Genomic DNA, 24324 nt, shown 5'->3' on the forward strand with positions numbered 1-24324 from the left:
TAGTACAAGGTTATGATTAAAGATGGACCCCAGCTTCCTCGCAGGGAGGGTTCTGGCTTCACATGCTTGGCTTAGAAACTGATACCAAAACACTGGTGGGATGGACTGATGGCACCTGAGAGATGGCACATGTTCAAAGGGATGCTAAGGAACGTTTTTGCTAGTAAGTTCATCTATCCATTTCTTACACCTGCTCATTTTATTTAATGGTTACAGGGGTGCCAGGCAGAAACCAACTCTGGATGGCAGAACCCAGTTCAACTTAGTCATAGTGCACCGAACTGATTTGGCAAACTAGCCTAACCTGCGATTCTTATGGAGATGGAATAGCACTTGTTGGCACTTGTTTCTTTCCGATTATTGTGGGTTAGCATTTGAGTCACAGCGCCTGGAGCTGCGAATGCAGTGCTAACCACTCAATTTAAAGTAACCTCCTTCTACTGCTATAAGCAGCATAGACTGTCACACACAAAAAATTTTGAGTGGTACGTGCAGCGTGTACACACTCACTCATGCGTGGGAACTTGACAAGGTACAGGATGTACTACAAATGAAGAGGAGATGCCTGTCTGCACAAGCCCTAAAGCCAGACAAGTATGTTGACATGAGAGGGAGGAGGACTCAAGTAAATAGCTTGCCAACGTGGCCAAGTAGTGTGTTTGAGCAAATCAGAACACCAATTTGATGTACAAGGATGTTTAGAGGATGAAGAGTTAGGACAGCTGCCTCACAATCCCGAGTTCACAGATCAAATCTTGTGCCCTAGCACTGCCTGTGTGGAGTAAGCATGTTAAGCCAGTGTATAAGAGGCTAGCCAGCAACTGTAAACTAGCCTAGTTAGAGTGAGTAGTTAGGCCAGTGTGAACAGGTGCATGATTGTTCCCTGCAATGGAATGGCACCCAGTGCTTAAAGATCACCCTGAGATAGTTCCAAGGTATAGTTTAGTTAAGTTTTAAGAACACAAGCGATAAACAGTTAAGTCTTACTTGCCTTATGTCCAGCTTCTGTGAAGCAATTTATAAATCTGTGCTACTGCTGTCCCCTAACACAGATCCCAAAGTCCTAGGACTTCACAGGCCGCCACACTCATCCAGGGTAGATTAATGTATTTGGACCCAGCCTCGCAGAAATACTTTAAGTCTGATCCTGGCCTACCCACATCTTAAATGCAACTGGTGAACATTTCTGCTTTAAACCGGACTTGGAACATATTGCAAATTGTAATGCTAAGCAAAATGACAAGCATCCATAGTCCTCACATATAACATTTGTTTGCATAAGTTCTGCTTATGTTGGTGTCAGCCTTGGGTTGTTGAGTTTTAGAAAAGCAAAGAAAGATGCTATCTCACTGACATTCCAGAAAATCTGCACAACTTGGTCTGTACCGAGACCGCAGTTTGCACACACGCTCACCTCAAAAGGTAATGAGGCTTCAGTGCAACTCAACATGGAACAGGATGTTTTGCACCAGTACCCATCTCACAAAGGTAGACAATATTTAATAAAGGAAGATAATATTAAAAGTGTTCACTCTAAAGTAGTATGTATAGCCAGAAATAAAATGAAAATGGTCCAGGTGAACAAAAAGTATGGAGAAGTAAACGTCTAGGGTCAAACCGTAGAAGGCATAATCCAACAGAGTACACATCCGACTTAACAGACAATAAATGTTAAACTGGTGTAAGAATTAACACACTGGTTTATTAAATAAACACATCCACTGGATCATTTGACAGTCTTTTTCCCCCCTTTGCTCATCAAAACCTTGAAGTCTAATTATGTACAAGGTACCTGTGATGAACAGGTATGTCCTTGCAGCTAAACCACAACTGCTCACTCGGACCTTTCAAACTTGCCAAGCTTCCAGTTGTATAACTGTATTTTTAGCACTGTATTTAAAAAACCCAAGGATTGTATTTTCTACTGGATAGCACTATTGGGTGGTCTATTTCCTGGCTTGGGTACATTGTCTTGCGTGGAGGGGTGTTTCTAGCCTTTTTAAGATATTAACCAGTAGGGGACTGCTGCCTGTTCACATTATCATTCATAACATTTCCAACAGAATATAACTGGGACCCAGAAGGGTGCTGCTGAAGCAAATGGGGTTTGGGGGCGTTCTCCAGGATTCACTTACAAGGGGAGAGGAGAATATAATGAAGCTTTAGTGGCACGAGCCATGGTGAAACCTTGTCACAGGCAGAAGCCCGATTGGTCACAACAGAGGACTGGCTAAGATGGCTGTACCCTGCATTCTAAATCTAGCGGCTACAAGTTAGGGTGCAAAATGCAGCCTAGATAGGTTATTCCAGGGAAGGGGGGAGTATAGTGAAGCTAAAATTGGCAGAGCCTGCTTTAAAAGGAAGAGATCTTCGCAGGGAGAAGCTCTAGTAATCACTAGGGAGGAGGGAGCTCTGCTTTGGCATTGCCCAGGTGAATGCCATCCTTACAGCTGGCATGGGATTTAGCAGCATTGTGTCTTCTACAACCTGTGTATACAGACAGCAAGAGAAAACATAACATTTAGGAAAACAGAAATTTTAGACTTCCTTTTCACATTCACAAGTCAATGTTTTTCTTTTTGATGGCACACTTCACGGATCTGGGCTGATTTTTTTTGTCTTCTAAAATACCATCTTATCAACTAGAAGCTAACAAGTGATGTAAAGTCAGTGACCTTCTCTGCCATGGGAAGGTACAGTGCTCCATTTTGTCACTCTGCTTTATTCATTTCTGGTAGTCTGATCTATAAAATGGCAGCACAAATCTAGCTGTTAATTTCCCCTTTGATACCTGAAAACACATCTGCATCAGCCTCTAACCTCATCCACACCTGCAAACATCATTGAGACAGATGTGAAACTGGACACCTGTTACCTACCAGATAATAACAGCCAATCAAAATTAAGTCCCATACACCTCAAACAGATATGGTAGAGAAAAGTTCAAAGTCTTCATCTGAATACTGAGAAAAACAGAGAAGGAGATTTAAAAAAAAAAAGTGTGATATCTTGTTCGACAATCACACACACTGTACACAACCAGCTGAACACATTGTTCTGAAGTAACTAATGCTCAACTAACACTGCCTGAGCGGGAAGCTTTCGGCATGCAACTCTCACGCATGTTTACCTTGTGTCAGCTGCACTCCTCCAGTGCTTTAGAGAAGCTGTCATGGAGAGTTGAAGTTGCCAAAAATGGAAAGTGTAGGCCAGAGATTTTAATTTGTGTCCCTTTTAAGCCTTTCCCATTTGGTGTTGGAAGAGCTTTGTCCATATTCAGTCTGTTATGATGGAGCTGGAAAATAAAAAAAATTACAAATCCACCAATCCCAATCCAATCCAATGGCCATCCCCCACACCTCACATTTTATCACAAAATCGGCAGGTCTTAAGTGATACAGAAATAACACAACACTTTCAATAATGTCGTACTCAGTAACAAAGTCTCTTATAAAGTAATATGCATCAGCTTGTAGAGTGACCCACCATTGTTTTGAGATTTTGGCACTTAAAGAAATTAAAGAAAGCATCATAGCTGCTGTGTGAATCATTGCTGGGGATATCCTACAAAAGGTCTGGCATAAATTAGAATACAGGACTGTGGTGTGACATGAGGGGTGCATACTGACGTTGTTTTGTAAGATTAGGAAAACTGAGTTTCTTTACAGAGTGGTTTACACTTCATGGTCATAGTATACTCTGTGAGTAAATCATTTTTGAAAGCTTTAACTTTATTTTGAATCAGCATGAGAGAGAGAGAGACTGAGCTGGACAAGCACTATACATGGATGCCTCCTACCATGACAGGCTATGGTTTTTCTCTAGCCTAGCCATGAGAATATTAACACTATTAGGCAGAGTTCCACTACTGACACTAAACCATGAGGCTTGGCACTACTGACTCCTTGAACGTGCCAGTGCTTCAACTGTGAAAATAAGAAAAAAAAGCTGAAACAGGATTTGCACGTTGCTTTGGATAAAAGAATTCTGTGAACAAACAAAAAGAAAGTCAAAGTAATAATAATATAATAATGACCAATACAAGTGAAAGGTCTGATACAGACTGGCTCTGAGCCCAGGTCAATAGTGACTAACATTAGATGACACAAGCACCTCTGGATATGACATATATTTGACAGTTCATATCCCAAGAAGAAATACCGGAATTACAGGGCATTCAAGGTTAACACACCACCTCCAACCAGGCGCAATTTATAGAGAAAGCCTCACAGATCATGTTTCCTGTTTGCACCTCCTCTCCATGCCTGCAAAGATTCTTACTGGTTTACTCCTGTGTCACAAGTAGGATTGCATGGTATACCAGTACTGAAAAAGTACAGGAAAATATTTTTTTATATATAAAAATAAATGAACACATTTCACCAATCCTTCAGTCACTTCATTGGCTCCCTATTCGTCTCCATATTGAATACAACTCTGTTTGTTTACTCACCAGTGTATCCATGGAAATGCTCCACAATATCCACTACAAGAAACCTCCGTTTTGCAAATACCTACCACCTTCGTCCCCCGTTACTAAACTCGTACAGTGCGTGACCGAGCCTTTGCAGCCACTGCTCCACGGCTCTGGAATACCCTACCAGAGAGCATATGGACACAGCAGATCGTGGGCTGTTTTAAAAAAAAAAAACAGCTAAAGACTTTTCTATGTAGGGAAGCTTATTAACAAGAATGCTACTAATTATTGTCATCTTCTCTCTGTTTTTATCTTGCTTTGCCTTTGTTTAAACTTTTTTTATGTAGCACTTTGAGATTTACTACTAATGTAAACTGCCCTATAAATAAAATGCATATATTAATAAACTGTACAATACCAGCAGTTCAGTACCAGAAATAAACAGTAGGGTTAAAACACCCTGTTCTCAGCACAACATTCCATGGGGAATATGTCCGACACCAATCCCAAGCCAAGGATGTGCAAACTCAGCACAGGATTTTAAGTTTTTCCATTATAGGGTCCAGCTCTACATGAGCCTGTACATGAAAATAAGAATTCAGAAGAGGTAAAAAGCTGAAAATACATACAGAGGTTTAAACTTAAACTTAGTCTTAACAACAAGACATAGTGCAAATTTAAATAGCCAATGCAGTTTTCTAATTGAGTTTAGTTCAATGCTAAGACCAGGAATCAGGAAGAGGAGCAATATCTAGATGGGATGCCAATCCATTGCCCATGGGCAAATGCCAGTACAAATATATGTTCACAAAACCATTGTGATACCACAATTATAAAATTCATAGGAAAAAACATCCCATAAGCAGATTGTGCACTGCTCCCTTTCCCCTCCATGTGTCTGCTGCCACTAGTGTAATGGCTTTGTTCTTCACGCATTTTGGCCAGAGCCATTATCTGCAGTGCTAAATTTTGCTTAGTCCAGAGGGACCATTGCTTGCCGAGCTCTGGACCACGTGAATGTTTTTCCAAGTGTGACCATGTCCCTGTCGTCATCATGCTTATATTAAAGCCTTACAGTGTTGTGCAGCCTCATTTGTTCAAGTCACTCGGAGGTTCTGAACACATTTGATGGATCACCCAAGTCATCCCTTTCACCCTTTTGCAGTGGGCCTTGAAGGACACACAACAGTGTTTCCCGAGCCTCTTAAATAACTGGCACTTCTAAAATGCAAACCTCTTTGTTTTAGTGTCACATTAAACAAGCAAGAGGCAGTGGGAGTTGATACGTGAGCCATAGCAAGCGGGTGGGGGTGATTGAGAGGAGAAAATGTGGGGTTTGATCAGCAAACATCCTGCCTGGCGGGGATCAACAGCTGTCAGCCTTTTTCTTCTTTGTGCATAAACGGGACAGGGCAAGGGGTCAACATCTAATTTAGAAGAGGGCAGATGCTGGCTTTCAGTAAACACGTGACCGTGACAGAAAAACTTTCAGTGAAAATGGTGTAGTGAAGCTCCAACATACAAAATATTTGAACGTAGAAATGTAGGACAGCATTGGGTGCAAAGCAGGACATGACAATTGGCCATTACTGGAACATAGGATATGTTAAATATGTGTTTATTTATTTAGCAGAGCAGCACAAAGTGTTAGCACAGTTGTTTTTACGTTTCTACACTTTTCTGGGCTGGAACATTAAGGCTGGTGAGAGCTGAAGTAACATCTTTGCTACTCATTGGTGGTCACTTGAACATGAGGAGTCCCCCCAATCCCAATTTACTTTTATGCAGCTAGACACAGAAATCACCACGATTTCAGCTTTTCTTAAGAAACTGTTTTTCAAAAATCCAACAGTGTAATTTCTAGAAAGTGATTTTTGCCTTTCCTGGCAAGTGGCTACAAACTGGCTATGAAACTGAAGTCCACACAATCCAAGTCATCTCTAAAGAATATATTAGTTGCCCCAATGATGATGCAGAGTCCTAGGCTCTGGTAACAGCATGCCGACACTTAAGTACATCTTTTTCATTTATTTTTGAATAACCTCCTAAATCTGAATATGTTCTATCTTCTTCCCATGTGGAGAGCACAAATCAGCAGAACACTGTGGAATGAAGTTGGCAGGAAGGGTTTTCCTGATCACACCCGGCCTGAGCCCTGTTCACGTATTTAAAAGTTTTGGTTTCTGTTTCTTTACAGCCATCTTGTTACATGGCAGACTCAAGCCAGTAGAACACCAGGTTCGTGCTTTAGTGTCAGAACAGGATTACCCAGGAGTCCAAGACTTTAGATAAGTGTAGCCACACACACTTTGTTGATTAGTGTCATGGAATAGTCAGAAAAGACAGTAGCAGTAGAGCAAATGTCCATGGCATGGAGGAGCAAGCATATCAGTGTGTATATGCCGAGACTTTGCAGGAAGTTGAATTCCAGGAACTGCGACTGTAGATCCCCATTCTGATGTGCTGCCAACTCCTTGAAACAGTGACAATGTTGCAAACCACAAGCATGGATGGTCATTTTGAAATTCCACAAGAGGAACTCAAGCAGGTTAGAACAGTGGGACAGGTCACAAAGTGCTGAAGATGCTATTGCTTAAAGGATGGCGGAAATCGTTTGGTCCAGTGATTTTCTTCATATATGTGTTTGTAAAACAGATGGGAAGCCTGTTTTTAAAAAAAAAACAAAAAAAAAAAAACACCTTGTAGTTAATTATTATGAAGTTTAATTGCAGCCCTTCTCTCAAATTCACTTATGCACAATTAGACATGGAGATAATCATCTTGCATGCCATTTGTGCCTCAATTTCTAAGCTGTGTTTGTACTTCCATTAGAACCACTAGGTTATTTCTATGCTCGGTAATGGCACTGTAAACATGCTGATGGACAGAAACAAATGACTCTCTAAAGTAGCATCTGAGTGCTGCTAAAAGCCATTAGAGCAGCGAGGCTTGCTATTTGATCGACAAGAAGCCGACTCCTAGCCTACACCACACATGCGGTACAGAAAGCGCGTACAGCTTCACACCCGACTGCTTATCCAAAGACTGTTCCTTCTGAAAGGACAAAGCACACTGACCTTTACCCCAATGACTTTACAAATTACATACTGCAGAAACTCTTGATGTACACACTTTGCTTACTAGGCCCAGTATAAATTTTAATTTAGGTTTAATGCAAACAATAATGACATAGTATATCAGATAAAAAAAAAAAAAAATCAAAAGTAAAAATGTGATTGCCATACTTTACATCAAAACTAAATAAAAAATTCTACAGGACAGAAATAACAGAAATAATTTGTTTTTTGTTAGTTTCCACTCAAAATTAATTACATCCACAAGAGCCAGAAACATACTGTACATCTTCAAAAAGTCCACAATCATGGTTATCACGAACAACTAAAAGACAAAAGTGTTTACAAAAATATCTGATTGGACACCAATGAAAAACAGGAAATAAAAGACCAAAGGAAGCAAGCACATACTGAATAGACAGGTATGTCTTGAGACAATCTGTCAACTTAAAGTAAGTAAATGATTTATGTAGGGAACAGAGAGAATTATTATCTAGTGAAGCTGATGTGCTTAGCAAGAAGTAAGCTGCAGATATTGATGTCCTATGTACTCGCATTTAAAAAAAAAAAAAAAAAAGGACAACCTTCTTTAAAAGACCCTCCTCAGTAGCACTATTTCATAGGCTTATTTCTCCCTCGGAGTTGCAAAACAAGCTCACATTATTTTATATTGCCAGGGTCAACAATGTTTATAAGTGAATCTCCCCACACATGCATTTAAATTCCAGTCAGGTGACAAATATCACAAAAACAACAATTCATAGGCTATTCAAGGCTGGCATCTTTCAGTGCTCTACTCTGTTAAGGTGCTCTTTTCAAATCTAGAATTTCTAAATGGATAATAATTATAATACTAAATCTTTACATTTATATAGCACTTTCCCCACTAAAAGCATTTACATAGAGTGTGGGGAGCCACTTCAACCACCTCTAATGTGTGGCATCCACCTAAATAAAGTGATGGCAGCCATTTTGTGACATTACACTCACCAAACATTAGCTGTTAGGTGGTGAAGGGGTGAGAGATTGACTAGGACCAGGGATCTCTTATGGCTACACAGTGTCAGAAATTTGATTGTACTTCTCATCCAAAGGGCAACTATACAAGATCCTTCTGGGTGTGATAATATTAATATTGTAAAATTGCACATAGAAAGCAGCATTGTCTGAAGTTTACAGTAACTACAGATAGAAAATTGTTGGGGTGACTCCACTTAGTAGCACAGCTTGTTTTTCGAAGAACATTTTCCTAATTTTACCATTCAAGCTAAAACATTTAATTTAAAATACATTTCAGTTTTACTTATCATAATGACAAGCATTTAAAAAGTGATACTAAACAAAAGAATAGCTCTTTGTTCACTGCAACAAAAAAAAAAAAATTAGACATTGAACCTCCTATCAGCAATTACACAAGTTTAATGCAGGCTCAATTTCAGTCTTGCATCTGTGAATCAATATTTGCACAGTCCACCTTATCGCAGCTTTTTCTATAATCGACAGATAGGCCACAGTATGTGTTCAGGTTCATCTCCAGCTTGTTTTACCTTACAAATTTTGCTCTACCAAGTCTAAGTGCAGTAAGATGTTACACTTATGAACTGTTTAAAATAGAAACTTGTTAAAATGAGCTATCAGTATTTGATTAAAACAGACACATCTGTCATTTTTACATCATAAAAAGAACACACCACTACAGTGATTATGCTTGAAATCTTAAGTATAGAAATAAAAGTTAATAAATCCAGAAGCAACTTTGGTTTCTCCAAGTCTTTTTTAAAACTCTACAATGTAAAGACAGACCTGTTGGTTACATCTGATATAGAAGCATAATGCCTTTTTGAGCAAGTACTCTTTGCGTTTCTTCCATTTCCTGCTGCAGCTTCAGAATAGTGTGTGCCTCACCAAGCTCGACACCCTGGTCTTCCTGCAGCACACGCTCACTGTGGAGCACAACAGTGGATTTCACAAGAAGAGCATTTAGGGCAGTTCTCATGCGTGGACAACACAGAGCTCTTAGCTGGTATGAAGGTGCCACACACTCTGCAATACAAGATGAAGGGTCAACCATTAACTATATTTAACATACATTTAAAAGATGTGTAGTTTAAACAGAATGAAGCTGAAAATGGGAATGGATGTGTGGAGCTTGTGTGTGTATCTTCATTGTAATGATCATACAGTTGATAAACAGCCCCTCCAAGAATAGCAGTTATATGAATTAACACTGACAGAGACACAGACCCTAGACTAAAAAAGGCACCCACTACAGATAAGCAGCCAGTGCCACCTGAAAAGACTAACTAATAGTCCTCTAGAGCATCTGGAAAGATCAGATTATGTGCATTCACTCAAAAACGTAATTTTCTAATATTTGTAACACATTGGCATTTGGGGTGTGGGTCAAAAAACATTTACAGTTTATATTGCCTTGGAGTGCAGGCAACCTTTTAGACACGAATGGGCACAATTATCCAACCTCATAAGACAAGCCCATTTCTACTCATTATATTAAAAATACTCACACACAAAGTGGCCCCACTGTTACCAACATTTGTGTTCTAATTGAAAATTATAAACTTTTTTGGTACAAAAAAAATGTAATAAAGATGATGGTCCAACACAGTATTATGGGAAATTTCAAAAACGTAAAGCACACATTAAAATGTCTAAGAGCTAAATGGAGTAATTGTTTTAAAACTGGATTTATTTTTATCTATTTTTCTTTTTTGATACATGTGATTATGGTCCATTAAAAAGATCTATCTGATTTTGCTGCAAAATCCAGAAAATTGTTCCAGCTAAGGAGATATGGATGAATACATTTTACCGCCACTGTATGCTCACACATCCTCAGGCAGTCTCATTTTACCATTTAGTAACTTTATCTTAAAGTTTAAGTGTCTGCCTTAAAGCAATACAAGTTAAAAAAAAATACACATACTGTACAAAACATCAAGTATTAGTGTGTTTACTTGGGTGACAAATGTAGCTGTCAGAAGGCTGCATGTCAGAATAAGTCACAAAACTGAAAATGTTACTTCTTACACCAGGAATAAAGATGTTATGGACTTTTATAGTCCTGACAGGAGTTTAGATTGTATAGAGGTTAGCACAAGAGGAGGAGGAAATTGTGGCATTTATTGTGGCATAAGGCAATGGAATATTTGTGCAAAAAAAAAAACAAACAAAAAAAAAAACCTTGAGATACAGTAGTGGCCAAAAGGCTTGGCAGTGACACAAATGTTGTGTTCTGCAAACTTTGCTGCTTTAGCACATTCACATTTATTATTATTTTTTTTAAACATGTTTCTAGGGTATAAGGAAGAATAATTATTTCATAAGTTTCAAAGGCTTTTATTGCAATTCGCTCCGGCATGCTGGATATCAGCTTCTGGGTGAAATTCTGACTGATAGTGATCCATTCTTGCCATTTCAGTGCTTGGAGTTGGAGTTGATCACAATTTGTGGGCTTCTGCTTGTCCACCCACTTTTTGAGAATTGACCACAAGTTCTCAATGGGATTAAGATCTGGGGAGTTTCCTGGCCACAGGTCCAAACTTTAAATGCAAAGATCTCCAAGCCACTTCACTATCACTTTAGCCTTGTGACATTGTGCTCCATCATGCTGGAAAATACACAGATCACCCCCCAATTGTGCCTGGGTTGTTGGAAGAAGATGCTTGGACGTTTTGATACCATTCTTTATTTATGACAGTGTTCTTGGGCAGAATTGTGAGTGGGCCCACTCCCTTGGATGTGAAGTAACCCCACACATGGATAGTCGAGATGCTTCACTGTTGGCACAACATTGGACTCATTGTAGCATTCACCTTTTCCTTCTCTGAACAATCGATCTTCTAGATGTTCCAAACCATCATAACGAGGATTCATCCGAGAAAACTTTGCACCAGTCTTCTGCTGTGCAATCCTTGTACTTCCTGCATAATTTCAGTCTGTCCCTGATGTTGCTGCCTTTCTTGACACAAGGTCACTCACTGTCCAAAAGTCTTTGCCTCACTCACACCTACCTGCTGCCAGAACTGAGCAAGCATGGGTGGCAACACGATTCTGTAGCAGACTCCTCAGGAGGAGACGGTCCCGGTGCTTGCTGGACACTCTTAGCTGATAATTTTTTTGCCAGGGCCAAAATAAGCAAAAATGGGATTTTGTGATAACTTTTTTGCCAGGGCCAAAATAAGCAAAAATGGGATTTTGTGATAAAGTTAACTTTTTATGCTAATAAAGCTCTTTGCAACAAATTAATATGCATCTGATCACTTTGAACAATAATAAAAAAAATACTGAATTTCCATCACAAAATCTGAACCTGCATATTTTGCAAAACATTTGTGTCACTGACAATACATTTAGCCACTACTGTACAACTGGTTATATTTCCTTTTACTTTTTAAATTGGAACACAAGCAGGTGAAGTGAACTGCTTATGGGTCACGCAGTGTCAGTAGTGGGATTTGAATCCACACCCTCAGGGTTTAACATTTAAAGCCTTAACCACTATGCCACACTGATAATTATATACACTTGAATGCACATATACAGTTTTCACATGTAGCCTATATAAAAACATACATTTTTTTTCCCCCCAAGAGTCACATTCACATTGTTGAAAGAAATGCTTTATATGGGTAATTAGGATATCAAGGCAAGGGCAGTTTTTGTTGATTTGTGTTTGCTCAAGGAGTAATGTGTCACATCTCCCCTGCTGCTTCCAAATTCATTTGTAGATGCATCAGACTCATGAAATATGGCACCTTATCCTTGGGCCTAAAACTTGTCAAGCAGGTTACAAAAGGGATGGACATGAAGTCATAATCAAGCAGATCCTACACATAATAAGTATGCTGCACCTGCTTGCCAAATCAAGACCTGAATAAGCATAGTGAAACAAACTAGACAGAGTAGCAGACTCAGTCAGTTCTACTTCACACTGATACTGTAACACCACTGCATTCACAAAACTTTGAATATGTAGTATAATTGGCAGATGCTTTGTTTGTGCTTTAATTGCAATTTAAGATGCCTCCAAAAATAGCCTAACTGCTGTCAATTTAGATTTCCTCATGTTCTTAGAATGGGGGAAGCTCTACTTATTCTGCCAAGGTTATTTCAGTAAAAATAAAGTAACTAAATCCATAGCACTTGTATTTCCTGGAAATGTATGATTAATAGCAGGTGTGCATGAAGATATGCCAGTGATGAAATGGAGATGTGCCTTTACCTTGGGTGAACCAGTGCCTGGTGTACTCCATGTCATTCAAGATGACTACTTTGTTGGTGGTCACCCAGTCCTTCAGATACTCTCGTAGCGGTGACGTAGTAGCCATTTTCTCAGAAAGTCGGCAAATGTAAGGTAGGAGCAGCTTAGAAATAACAGCAGGTTCTGCAAACACATTGGCTTCATCCTGTTCATAAAGGGTGATTGATCTGTTGGCGATATTGGGAGGATGATTACAAACCATGGCACTTCTGTAAACAATTGGGAGATCAAAGTTCTGCTGTACTCATTGCATAGAGGCAACAATCAAACAGATACCCCAGCTGGTCAATCGTTCTCATTAGGGAAAAGATGGGTTTAGTTTAGTCTTTTGACATAAAACACCAAGTAGAGTTTGTTCATAATGAAGCTACAGGTTTAAGTAACAAGGCGCTTGTGGTTCAGCAAAAACCAATCCCACACAGATTTGGGCCGACTGGACTGATGCAATTCAAATCTCTAGGCGTGTCTATAATACATGATTTGTAGCAACTGAACAGAGATCTCAAATGACAAACACCAATGTGAAATCTCTCAGCCTGTATAGCATATAGAGAACAGAGTTCAATGTTACAGTATAAGAAGTTGAATTCAGAATATAAGGTCCTCAAGGAAGGGACATCACTAAGAACCTCAAATATTTTTTTCCTTCTAAGATTGCCACTACATGTATTATGTAAACCAGACAGGATTGCAGAGCCGCAGCCTTCTCGAGTGAAGTGTGAAGTAATCTGTTGACTAAAGAGTCAGTGGCCCATCATCTTGTTTAAAATTGTCCAAGGCAAGATTCAAACTGTGAACGTCAGAATCTAGCTACAGCCTCACTGGGCCACGTTTTGGACCTGCACCAAATTAAGATCAGTTTGAATAAAAATCTTCTAATGCCCATCAGACAGCCACGGTGTCACAATCCCTCCTAATCCACTAACAGCTGTGTTTGGTGTACCCCCAGATGGACTTAAAGTGGAGGAGGACCAACTAACTAATTCTTTTTATCTTGCTCAACTGGAAGAATTCCACCCCCTCTTAAGTCAGTGGATAAACAATGTCTAATACTATTTGAAAAAAATCTAATTTTCACTTAGAGAATCTGTTCAAAACTTCAAAATATGACAGGATCTAATCAAAAACATTTTAGAATAAGCTTCTATATCAGAAAAGAGGATACTCTACTTTCCTTGCTACTTTTAAAGATTTGCTGTGGTTGTTGGCCCTCTTTCTCTTTGATGGGGTTTAAATTTATTTGGTAAGCTTGACTTGATTGTATGTAATGTTATTTGCTTCAAATTAAAATCAATGAAAAAAACGTCCAACACTAGGCTTTTATCACCAAGTATTTATTTAACACAAACTTTCAGTAGCATCTAAAAATCCTATACATACTAAGTGGACAGAATACACACAATGTGCCAACTTATAAAATGAACCCCATTCAAGCCTTTATTACTGTAATCATTAACCGCTAAAAAGTAACACTGTTTCTGCAATTCATAGTTGGTACATTGTTAGCCCTGTATTTTAAATTACGATAAAGAAAAAAAAAACTATTATTGTTGAGTGTGATATATCAATATACTCACTCAGGCCCCTCCAATTCTTGAAATATACACTTCAGGTCAACTTGGGGAAGGTGCGATAACAGCAAGTCTAATGTCCCTCGGTTTTCCCAAAATTCATCAAGAAGGTAATCCAAGAGGTACAGCAGAGCTTTGTTGGCCTGAAAAGGAAGACAGTGGCAGAGGTTCCACCTCTTCCAGGTCAAACTGGAGACAAACTCTGCAGCTTCTGCTCTAACACGTGCATCTTCATCTTGTAACAGGAGAATACTGGCATTTATTAACCTTTTCCAAATTAGAAACAAAAATATGCATCATATTGGAGCATTAAAAGAAGTATTAGTATGCCCTGATGAATAAGGGCCTTGGCTGGAGAACAAAAAGCCACTGCTAAAGATATCAAAAAGCCAAAAACATGATAATGTGGTACAAGTGGTAAAATATAGTTTTATATTCTGGTTTTAAAAACTCAAAAAAGAGGATATAAAACATGATATTTACAGCTGTGTAACAGTAAAAAGAGTAATGGCACAGGTTGCACAGTCCACAGCATCCTTAATTGATCAGTTAGGCACAGTTTAATTCTTTCTGTACATTTATGTAGCATTTTTCTCACTCCTTAAAGTGCTTCAGCGGGTAGGGAGCCACATTAACCATCACTAACATGTTGCATCCACCTGGATGACGCAACAGCAGTGATTTTTGTACCTGTACACTCGCCACATCTTAGCTAATTAGGTGATGAGAGAGAGAGAGACAATTACAGATGGATAACTAGGGGGCTAGAATGACTAGGCCATGGAGGTCAAACTGCAAAAGGGGAGCACATGGCTACCATTGGATACTTTCTGCCAAGCAGTTTTTTTTTTTTTTTTTTTTTTTTTTGCAGAATGTCTATAGCCTTCATGAAAACTTCATGCTCAAAAGACCACAGTGCTGTCAGCATAGCAAATGAGATAGAAATAAGCCTGAGCAAGTGGATATGGAGAAAAAGACAACCCTCATTGTTGTGGTAACAGATAATGCAGCCACAGCTAAGGCAGCTAACCCGACCTGCTTCATCCACACATTACAGTTTGCACTAGATGAGGCCACGAGGTTTGTTCTAATGGTATTTCTCTGAAACAGCAAAATCATAAAATATTACATTTCATATCAATCACTATTCACAACTATCACAAGTTAAGAAAATATAAAAGCTGCTAAAGCATAAAATGAAAATAGTGTGTAAGGTTAAATAGAAATACAGAAACCCATCAATGATTAGAGTTTTAAACTTGCAACCATGACTAGAAAGATTAAGACCATGGGGTGTGAGAATTTACAGTTCCCAAAAACTGGTCATAATTCTCTTGTAGAACCCAATGAGAATGGATGGAGGAAGGCTTGCTTTCCTTTGTCTCTGAAGGAGATGGAGATGCTGCCAGGTGTACACCAAGGAATTTGGTGCACTTGACAACTTCCACCACAGCGGCCTCGATGTACAGTGGGGTGTGGACAGCAGGGGTCTTTCTGAAGCTGACAATCATCTATTTCATTATGTCCACGTTGCGACAGATTGTTGCACTTGGACCAGAACGGCAATCTTGGTATCTCCACTCTTTAAGCCGATTCACCCCCATTGCTGACAGCAAAGTTAAAAATGGTGTTAGTTGTATGCAGCTGTACAGCCAAGAGTCAGCAGAGTAAGCAGAAGAGGGCTGAGGACACAGCCCTTGAGGGCGCAAGTACTCAGTGCGATGGTATTACTGACACAGATTCTCCGAGGGTCACCGTGTCAGGAAGTCAAGAATTCAGTGTTGTAGCCTAGCACACTAAACTTCCCTATAAGCTTCTGAGGGATGATGGTGTGAAGTGCTGTACTGAAGTCTATGAACAGCATTAAGCATAATTGTCTCTGTCAAGAGGGGACTGGCCCAGATAAAATATGGCATCCAGAGTGAAACGATTTGGGCAACAGACACACTAGAGAGAACCATGTGAAATGTGGCTTTCAGGTGGCCTAAGACTAGCTTCTTCAAGCACTTCATGATAACCAGTGTGAGTGCTAGAGGCAGAGAACTTCTTCTGCAAAGGTGTGATGATGGCGGTTTTGAAGCCACAATCCTCCTAACTCTCAATTTAATATCACAACACATTTTTTTTCTGTTTATATTTTACACTATGCAGAAATTAGATTTTACAATTACAAGCATACAGTATTTGCATTTTAGTGTCATGGTACTCAGATTTGTTTTTTTTTTTTTTTTGTTGTTTTTTTTTATAACTAACGTTGCATTAACAGCCTGTTATCTAGTAAATCTAGTAACTGCTAAACTACGGAGGTTTATGCCTTAATATCATAGGCTGTGAAAAAGAATTCAAATATAAAACTGACAGGACGCAGAACAAGCTAAATATCAAAGCCTGCAGATTAAATTACAAGGCCAAAAACATGATCAATTTGTAAATGAGGACAACATTAAGTCTCCTACTGGGGGTGGGGATTCTTGTGTTGGCCCCAAGCTAATCAATAATATCTGAGCATCCCACAGAACAAAAGCATTACTCACCGCTTTCCAAGCCCTGTCTGCCACACATTGAGAAAGAAGGCACCACAATGCAATTACACAATCAACTCTGCTTCCATGGCAATGCTGACAGAAAACACGATTATCTAAAATGGATTTCTAACTGCTTACGCAAGGATTAAATAACACTGCAAGGATTTTTAACACTGGAATTATAAAAAAAAAATAATTGAACATCATGTTTATAGCAAAATGAACAACCAATTTAAATGATCTTCAATGTAAGTAGTACCTCTCATTCAATACACAGCCATAGATCAGATAGTGGCTTACTGAATGCTACACAGTAAACTAATATTTTTTTCATAAAGGAATCAGAATAAGGAGAATAATTGATTGATTTAAGTTTTTAAAATAGAATGGTAAAACTGGAATCTGTTACTTTCAGTTCCAGTGAACTATATAGCATCCAAAAGGAAGATGCTGTTCCAGTGATTTAGCTTAAAGATGGATGCATTTAGCAGCAAGACTTCTATTTGAGAATTATCCAGTCTTCCTTTATAATCATGTAGCAACAAGATTATAAAACTATCTCCAATTTTAGATAGCACAGTAAGCTGCATTATAGACTGGAAAAAATGGTTTAATTCATGAATGTTACCTCAAAGCTAGTGTAGCATGGGACACACAAATGGTTGAGCTGTGATGCAATAAGGAGACACCAACAAAGTGTAGTGACTTTGCAGCTGAAAGTCTCAGGATCTCAAAGGAATGAGGAAGGGCATGCTCCTCCAACACTGAACACCAGCGTTCCAGCAGGCAGTCATCAACACTGAGAACGAATGGAAATGAAAGAAAGATCAGGAAAAAGGCAGAGGATAAGAGGAAAAATAGATTTACTGGGTCACAGTCACATATACAGTTAAAGGATTATTTGCCTGTAATCCGCTACGCACAAAGTATGAAACCCAAGACAAATTTTGACCAAAGAAATTCTTTTTATTCTATTAATCCACATCTTGTGCCTGTTCAGTTCACATAATATGCAAGCCTTTGGGTTGTAAAAGAAAATCCAATGGCAGAACTGTAAATTCGGCAAAACAGACACCAGGCTAGAGTGTGAAATTGGGTCAAGACACTGGTTTAATCACTCTGTGGATAAAGGCCTGGACTGCTGTTTCCTTTTCTAAACACTCTTACCAAGGGCACTGTGTGGGTAGAGACATTAGGTTATTTTAAAGTTAAGAAAGAGCAAAACTTTTAAAACATCCCTCTTTATTACTTGTGATAGATCAGTGATTGAAAATTTTATTTTTTAGGGAGGCAATTGGAGAATTTAGGTAGGTTAAACAATTTATAAAATGAAAAAAAAAAAATCACTGTTAAAAATGATAGAAAAAAATAAATACTTTTTATTTTTATTATTTACAGAGACATTTATATAAACATAGATGAGATGGTGAAGAACCCTTTAATTTATGATTTTATAATCGGCTTGGGTTTTTCTACTTAGAAATCGTTTTTACCATTAAAACAATATGAATTGTAACAATGATTATAAAATTTTGCAATATAACAAAATTATTAAAATATTACAGAAAAAGCTGTCATTAAAGTTATTTTATAAAGATTTATAAATATCGCATCTCTTATGTTTTTAAAACTGTTCGTATTACTTCATATTATATATATATATTTTTTTTAACAATTTCTTAGTGATTTTTTTGTCAATATATCCTTTCCCTCTTTTGTTTCCATGTTCTTTGGAAGCTTGTTTAGACCAAATTAATGACATTATGGGCTTCTCCATGTGAGTAGGAGTTCACTTTTTGAACAGGTAATAATAAGAATAAGGCATGTGTTACAGTGGGGTACATCATGATTTTAGAGAGGCCTAGGTGGGGCATGGCCAACAAAAAGGTTGGGAACTACTGTGATAGATAATCCCTAGTATGTCATTTACTACACATCTTTCTTGAAGGAAGGTTAATAGTTTTGCATGACCTCGGAAATATGAGGTTGAGGCCAGTACACCAGAAAGTTGGGTAAAGGTATTCAGCAGGCTGCTTTAAAAGAGCACTTCTTCCCCGGGAATCAATGCTTTTTCAATCACTCAACCATAATTTCTACTAACTGAACTTGTGGGACTATTATTTCATATGTGCACATTTTTATATAAGGAAATACTGCATGACTATGTAATCTTATATTACAATTTTCTTCTAAAATTTGTACAACCCATGAGCTGGAATATTTCTAAGGAGTACAAAGTCAAAGTATTTTTTCACATAGTTAATTTTTTTCTTTGTTTCAAGTAATTCTGGATGATATATAGTGCCTTGCAAAATGGTGATCATTGGTGAAACATAATTATGTTTCAGTATTTTTATAAATATTTCAGTGATCTAACTGTGCATCTCTCTCTTACTATTATGCAATTTTCAAATACATAAAGCTTGCACATATACTAGTATCATACGGTTATATTCTTTTACATTTGCAAAAGCCTCCTTTCATGTGGAAAGACTACATAACAAAAATAACCCGAATAGAAAAATATAGAGTAAACATTTCCTCCTCTGGCAGCTATTGCCCAAGTTCCAATTTAAAACTAAAACTGACCAGAACTGACAAGAAGTGTGCTCTAGTTATGTATATTTTAAAAATACAATGAGAATACCGTGTCTCTTTAATTGACAACTTAATCAGTTAATGCCAGAATGAAGTTAAATCCACGATGACATCGGGACATTGCAGTTCAAAACTTACCGTCTTAGAAGCAGTAAGCTGGAAGCACATAATGCATGTGCAAGGAGATCCGGGCCAGCCAGTCTGCTCTCTAGCATTGAAATCAACGTTTCAGCACAGTCAGAAAGTTCATGATAAGTGGACTTGTGGACAGAAGAGTCATTGATCACACCAACATCCTCCATTTCACCAACCACAGTCACAAATGCCTCCAAATATGCTTTCAGAAATGCGACATCTTTCTGTATCACCACTGCATTCTTTAGGAATTTCTAAACACAGCAAGTTGTATCTTAATATCATGGTTTTCATGTTTGAGCTAAAGCAATTTCTCACAAAATAACATACACTGTACACAAATAAAGCTTCATAAGAACTCCAAAAATTATAACGTTCAAGTTTACTTATAATCACATTGGAAGGCTTTGGCCAAATAAATGTAAACAGTAAAAATGTATTTTCCAGCTTTAGGAATCGGCTTAGTATCACACAATTGACGGACTTGGATTCTCTTTTCTTACATTGGGTCAAGAAAAGAAAGTGCAGACTAAAGTAAAGACGGTAAGAGGGATAGCAGACATACTTATACAAGTTATAATGGCAGAAAAATCATTTACACAATGAAGACTTTAATGGATACAAAGTCAAATAGCTCAAGCAATATACCATTAAAAAAAAAGTAAAAATAACTAAAGATGTGCAGTGTAAATCCTTAACCAACAGTAAATGTCAGATCACATTTGTTTTCCCCCTTTTCTTTAGTTTTTTTATTCCTTTTTCTGATTAGTTTATTAGCCTATAATGAACATTGCTTGTGTAAATGCTTTTCACTAAGCTAGACTGCAGCCCAATGCAGTTTAATACTGTAGTAAAAATGATGGGGTTTATAAAAGATAAAGTATGGACATTGCCAAAGATTTAGGCAACTGGAAAAGGGCATGTGCGTCTCTGGAGACCGGCAACCTCAATGGACAAGCCACAGTGAAACCAAAAATAAGTGTGAAGCCTGTGATGATTGTTTTGTGCTCGCTAAATGCTTAGTGATACTGAAACATTACTTATCAGTTTCTATTACCAGACTGTACAGGAGCACATTTTTTTTCTGCTTGGGTGACCTGCAAATGACCGGCATACTGCTACATGTGCTTCTTAATGAAATAGATTATTTCAGCCAGAGAAGGTATAATGAGATTGCCTAAACATTTGCCTCTGGAAATGAATTTTGTGGACACAAAATTAGTTTGTTTCAAACGTGAAAATCAATTCAGCAAAAGTGAAAATTTGGCAAACATGTTCAACATTTTTTTTTTTGAAAGAAATAATTTCAATAATCAAAAAGCAGCAAAAAATCCCCTTCCTACTACTTATGACTTAAATGCAGCCAAATCTGCTTTAAAAGGCTGTTTATTAGTCTTACCACAATTTAGAAGGCATTCAACAGCTGAAAAAAAAATCAAGCAGCAGAGTGCATTTGTCAAATATGATGTGCTGACCACTTTGCTGTCAAATGGTTTGTTAACCATAAATTTATTTATAAAAACTAACAGGTCTAGCTATCTTAATTGCCATTTCTGTGGATGGTGTTACAGCCCACAATTTCAGCATGGGATGAGAATTCATATTATTTTCAATTACCTTGTGCTTGCAAGATACATCAAGGCTTTCTTATTCAAATAAGACTTTATTTTCAATCATTTGTTCCATCATAGGGTCTCTCAGATCACTAAACCAGGATCGATCTTATATCTAAGCAAACAACTAGCAACAAGTGCATAAGCAATGTTAGTGAGGTGGAGTGGGCAGAAGAGATTAAAACCAATGGGGTCACTTTAACAGCAATATTAGAAATTATTTCCCCAATGAGATTTTAAAATTCCATCAATTATGGCAGCAACAACAAAAAATTCACACTAATATGTAAATTGAGAGGGCTTGGGTCTACTTATATTTTCCCCATTGTCTTACATTGTTGACGTTTGCAGACATCAAGTTATATCTACACAAAAGATAGAAAGCAAGAAATTAGAAAATAAAATGACCTCAAGTCTCAGATGGCAGACTGGGTCACTACTGGTGTCACCAGATGAATTTAAATATTTATGTACATGCGCATGCATATATATTATACACACACACACACATATACATACACACATATATACACATTAAATTGATGGAGACATACTAGAATGTACTGAAACACCTTGGTTAGGGATTTAAGAATCATTTTGTCACTCTGTTAAATTAAAAGGTAGTGATAAACCAATGCAACATGTCCTAAAAGTACTCCTTAGAAAAGATAAAAGAGCCCTGTTTGAATTCAAAAAACAGATTTAATAATTGCTTAACATTAATTTATTTCTTGAGAATCCAGTAGTGCAACAGCCATATAAATTCAAAAGGGCAGACATTTAAAACAGAACATCACCTTTAAGGTATCCTGAAGTGCCAGTCCTAGATAAGTGCCTTTCCAAGTTTGCTCCCTTACTATCCAAGCAGCAACAGATAACCGAATATCAATATCTTTTGAAATCATCAGTTGACAAACATAATCTGCTATTTTCACATCCCCTGTTCTGATGGCTTCACTGCAAAGAAACTGAGTAGCAGCTTGTCGAAAAATGGCAGCACCAACCTAGAAAGAGATCGAAAAAACAGCATACAGAACCCTTCCCAGGAGTGCAACATAAGGTGCTTTGCAAAGAAAACAATAGGACAGCTGAAAGCAACAAATCATTTTATAAATGGTAAACCGCAAAAAAATACACTAAAAAAAAAAAAATCTGTGTGAGGAAACTGATATCTCAAGAAAGTAGATTACGAGCCCGAGAGGAGACTACAGTACAATCGGGATTAGAACAGGTAAATCAGATTAGAGCTATAGCTTGTCATGTGCACAACCATGGTTTTTATAACCCAAGCCTAAGATTAGTTATGCTTAAGCTACTGTAAATATGCTGTGACAGTATATTGGTATTGTATTATTGTCACTGTTCTGAGAATACATGCAAATTAGAATTCACTGCATAAATCCATAATATTCTAGACAAGTAAGGTTTGCTTATATCCAGCTGTACAATATGACAACAATTAAAGTGAGGAGAGGAAAATTATGAAAAAAATACAGCATTTTACCTGCAGCTTGCATGGAGGTGTTATGAGCTCTGACTGTAATTCTAAGTGCAGCTGCTCAGTGAAGCCTTTTCCACACCATTCTATCAATAAAGCTGCCACTTCAAGGTAAGCAAAACGGTTTAGTGGGCAATGCTGGCTCCGAGTTACCAGCCAAAACTTTGATTCAAACTGAGTCATAAAGTTCTGTATGGCACTGGGAACAAATCTGAAATGGTTATAAAAAACAAAGAAATGAAAAAAGATGAATTAAAAATACAGTCATCTCTGCAAATCAAATACTGCACATATCACAGTCTCAAGTTCATACATACTGTACATCTCACCCACTCAATTGCAATACTTTCATTTACGAGTTACAGATTATCATCAACACAAACAGTTCCTCTCACAATCACACACACACACATACATAATTCCCCTCCAAGTTTGGTGTAATCCCATAGTTTCTTCAAGCTATAAGTTTCAATACTAATTATAATAATATAAATATAATATATAAGTATAATAATATAAAGTTTCAATACTGGAGACAGAGGGCAGACTCTTGTTCACTAACCAATATAACCTGGAGCTCAGCCTCACATAGATTTCTGCACATACTGTGGCACTGCCCCTGCTCTCCTTCACAGGAAAAACCCTAGGTGACTATGGATCTTCTAATCATAAGCAGCTGGCTAGGTGCATTACTAACTTCAACATTTATGAAAGGAACAATAAAAACATTTGGAAGGGCAAGACTCTGTTTATGGTGGGCAATTGTTAGTGGACTGCTGTGCTTTTTACCAACTGTCCATGTTTAGTACCGGTTTAATGTCATTGGTCATCTTTTTAGTTGTGTTACCTGTTCTGCTCACTCAGATGCCATTTGATCTCCAGTCAGCAGACAGACAGACAGACCAGGGCAGCACAAGAAGATCTTAAAGTGGTCTTGATTATTTTTTTTGGAAATAAAAGTGATCTTCTGTTTTAATAGCTGTACCTGCTACTGTATGCTTTCATAGATGTTCGGTTGCTGTTGTAGTGGTAAATCTGGGACCCAGTGATACATAGCAATAGAATAGAAAGACATTCAGTTAAAGGTTCAAGCTAATGGATAAGGCAATAATTTAGTCAGTAGTGAAAAGCAAAGTCTCTGATGGAGAATAGCTTGCAGATGCCTTGGAGATCCGGTTTTAAACAACAAAATAAAAAGGTTATGCCAAAATATTTGATGGCTCAAAAAGAGGAAGTGCAGCACCATCAAAAGCAAAAATAAATAAATAAAAAAAAGAGAAAAAAAAAAGTTGCCGGAACCTCTAACCCAGGCTAGCGTGTCTTTCTTGTACATAGTGCAAAAAGCTTCTGATAGATCTGATAGCTAAAGTAACAAACTCAACCTAAGATCACAGAGGTGATTGAGAAGCTCTGCTCTGGCAATACTATGGGGTAGAAGAGATTCAGTCAGAAAAGGCAGTAAGTACTAGATAATATGTTGGCCTGTCTAGTCAACTCCACCTGGAAGGCAGAGAAAGAAGATCTGAATTGGTAGTACATAGAGAGATTTTCATTTTCAAAACAGGTTTTTCAGGGTGCTGGATAAAGATACCGACAGTCATCCCGAGGAGGA

The 24324-nt window shown here is 37.9% G+C and overlaps 1 protein-coding gene and 1 long non-coding RNA gene across 5 annotated transcripts in view; one reads left to right on the forward strand and one right to left on the reverse strand.

Annotated features, from left to right (window-relative positions):
• The window catches only part of LOC120540797, a 39718-nt gene that overhangs the window by 1594 nt on the left and 13800 nt on the right, over window positions 1-24324 (forward strand). The window contains exon 2 of the long non-coding RNA XR_005635870.1: window positions 4-163. This is a non-coding gene — a long non-coding RNA (uncharacterized LOC120540797). The remainder of the gene's footprint in view (window positions 1-3; window positions 164-24324) is intronic.
• Window positions 5755-24324, reverse strand: part of si:ch211-225b11.4 (thyroid adenoma-associated protein homolog) — a 53179-nt gene continuing 34609 nt past the window's right edge. For 2 of the 4 annotated variants that reach the window (XM_039771855.1, XM_039771856.1), the window contains 8 exons: window positions 22719-22923; window positions 22012-22218; window positions 19605-19855; window positions 17497-17667; window positions 14350-14610; window positions 12734-12939; window positions 9295-9534; window positions 5755-7081 (listed from right to left, as the gene is read on the reverse strand). In XM_039771855.1, the coding sequence (XP_039627789.1) occupies window positions 9302-9534; window positions 12734-12939; window positions 14350-14610; window positions 17497-17667; window positions 19605-19855; window positions 22012-22218; window positions 22719-22923 (1534 nt within the window). In that variant the 3' untranslated portion in view covers window positions 5755-7081; window positions 9295-9301. Of the gene's footprint in view, window positions 7082-9294; window positions 9535-12733; window positions 12940-14349; window positions 14611-17496; window positions 17668-19604; window positions 19856-22011; window positions 22219-22718; window positions 22924-24324 lie in introns of those variants that run through there. The other 2 variants (XR_005635869.1, XM_039771857.1) reach the window with 2 other exon arrangements.

This window comes from Polypterus senegalus, chromosome 12 (genome assembly GCF_016835505.1).
Source record: "Polypterus senegalus isolate Bchr_013 chromosome 12, ASM1683550v1, whole genome shotgun sequence".
Taxonomy (NCBI): domain Eukaryota; kingdom Metazoa; phylum Chordata; class Cladistia; order Polypteriformes; family Polypteridae; genus Polypterus; species Polypterus senegalus.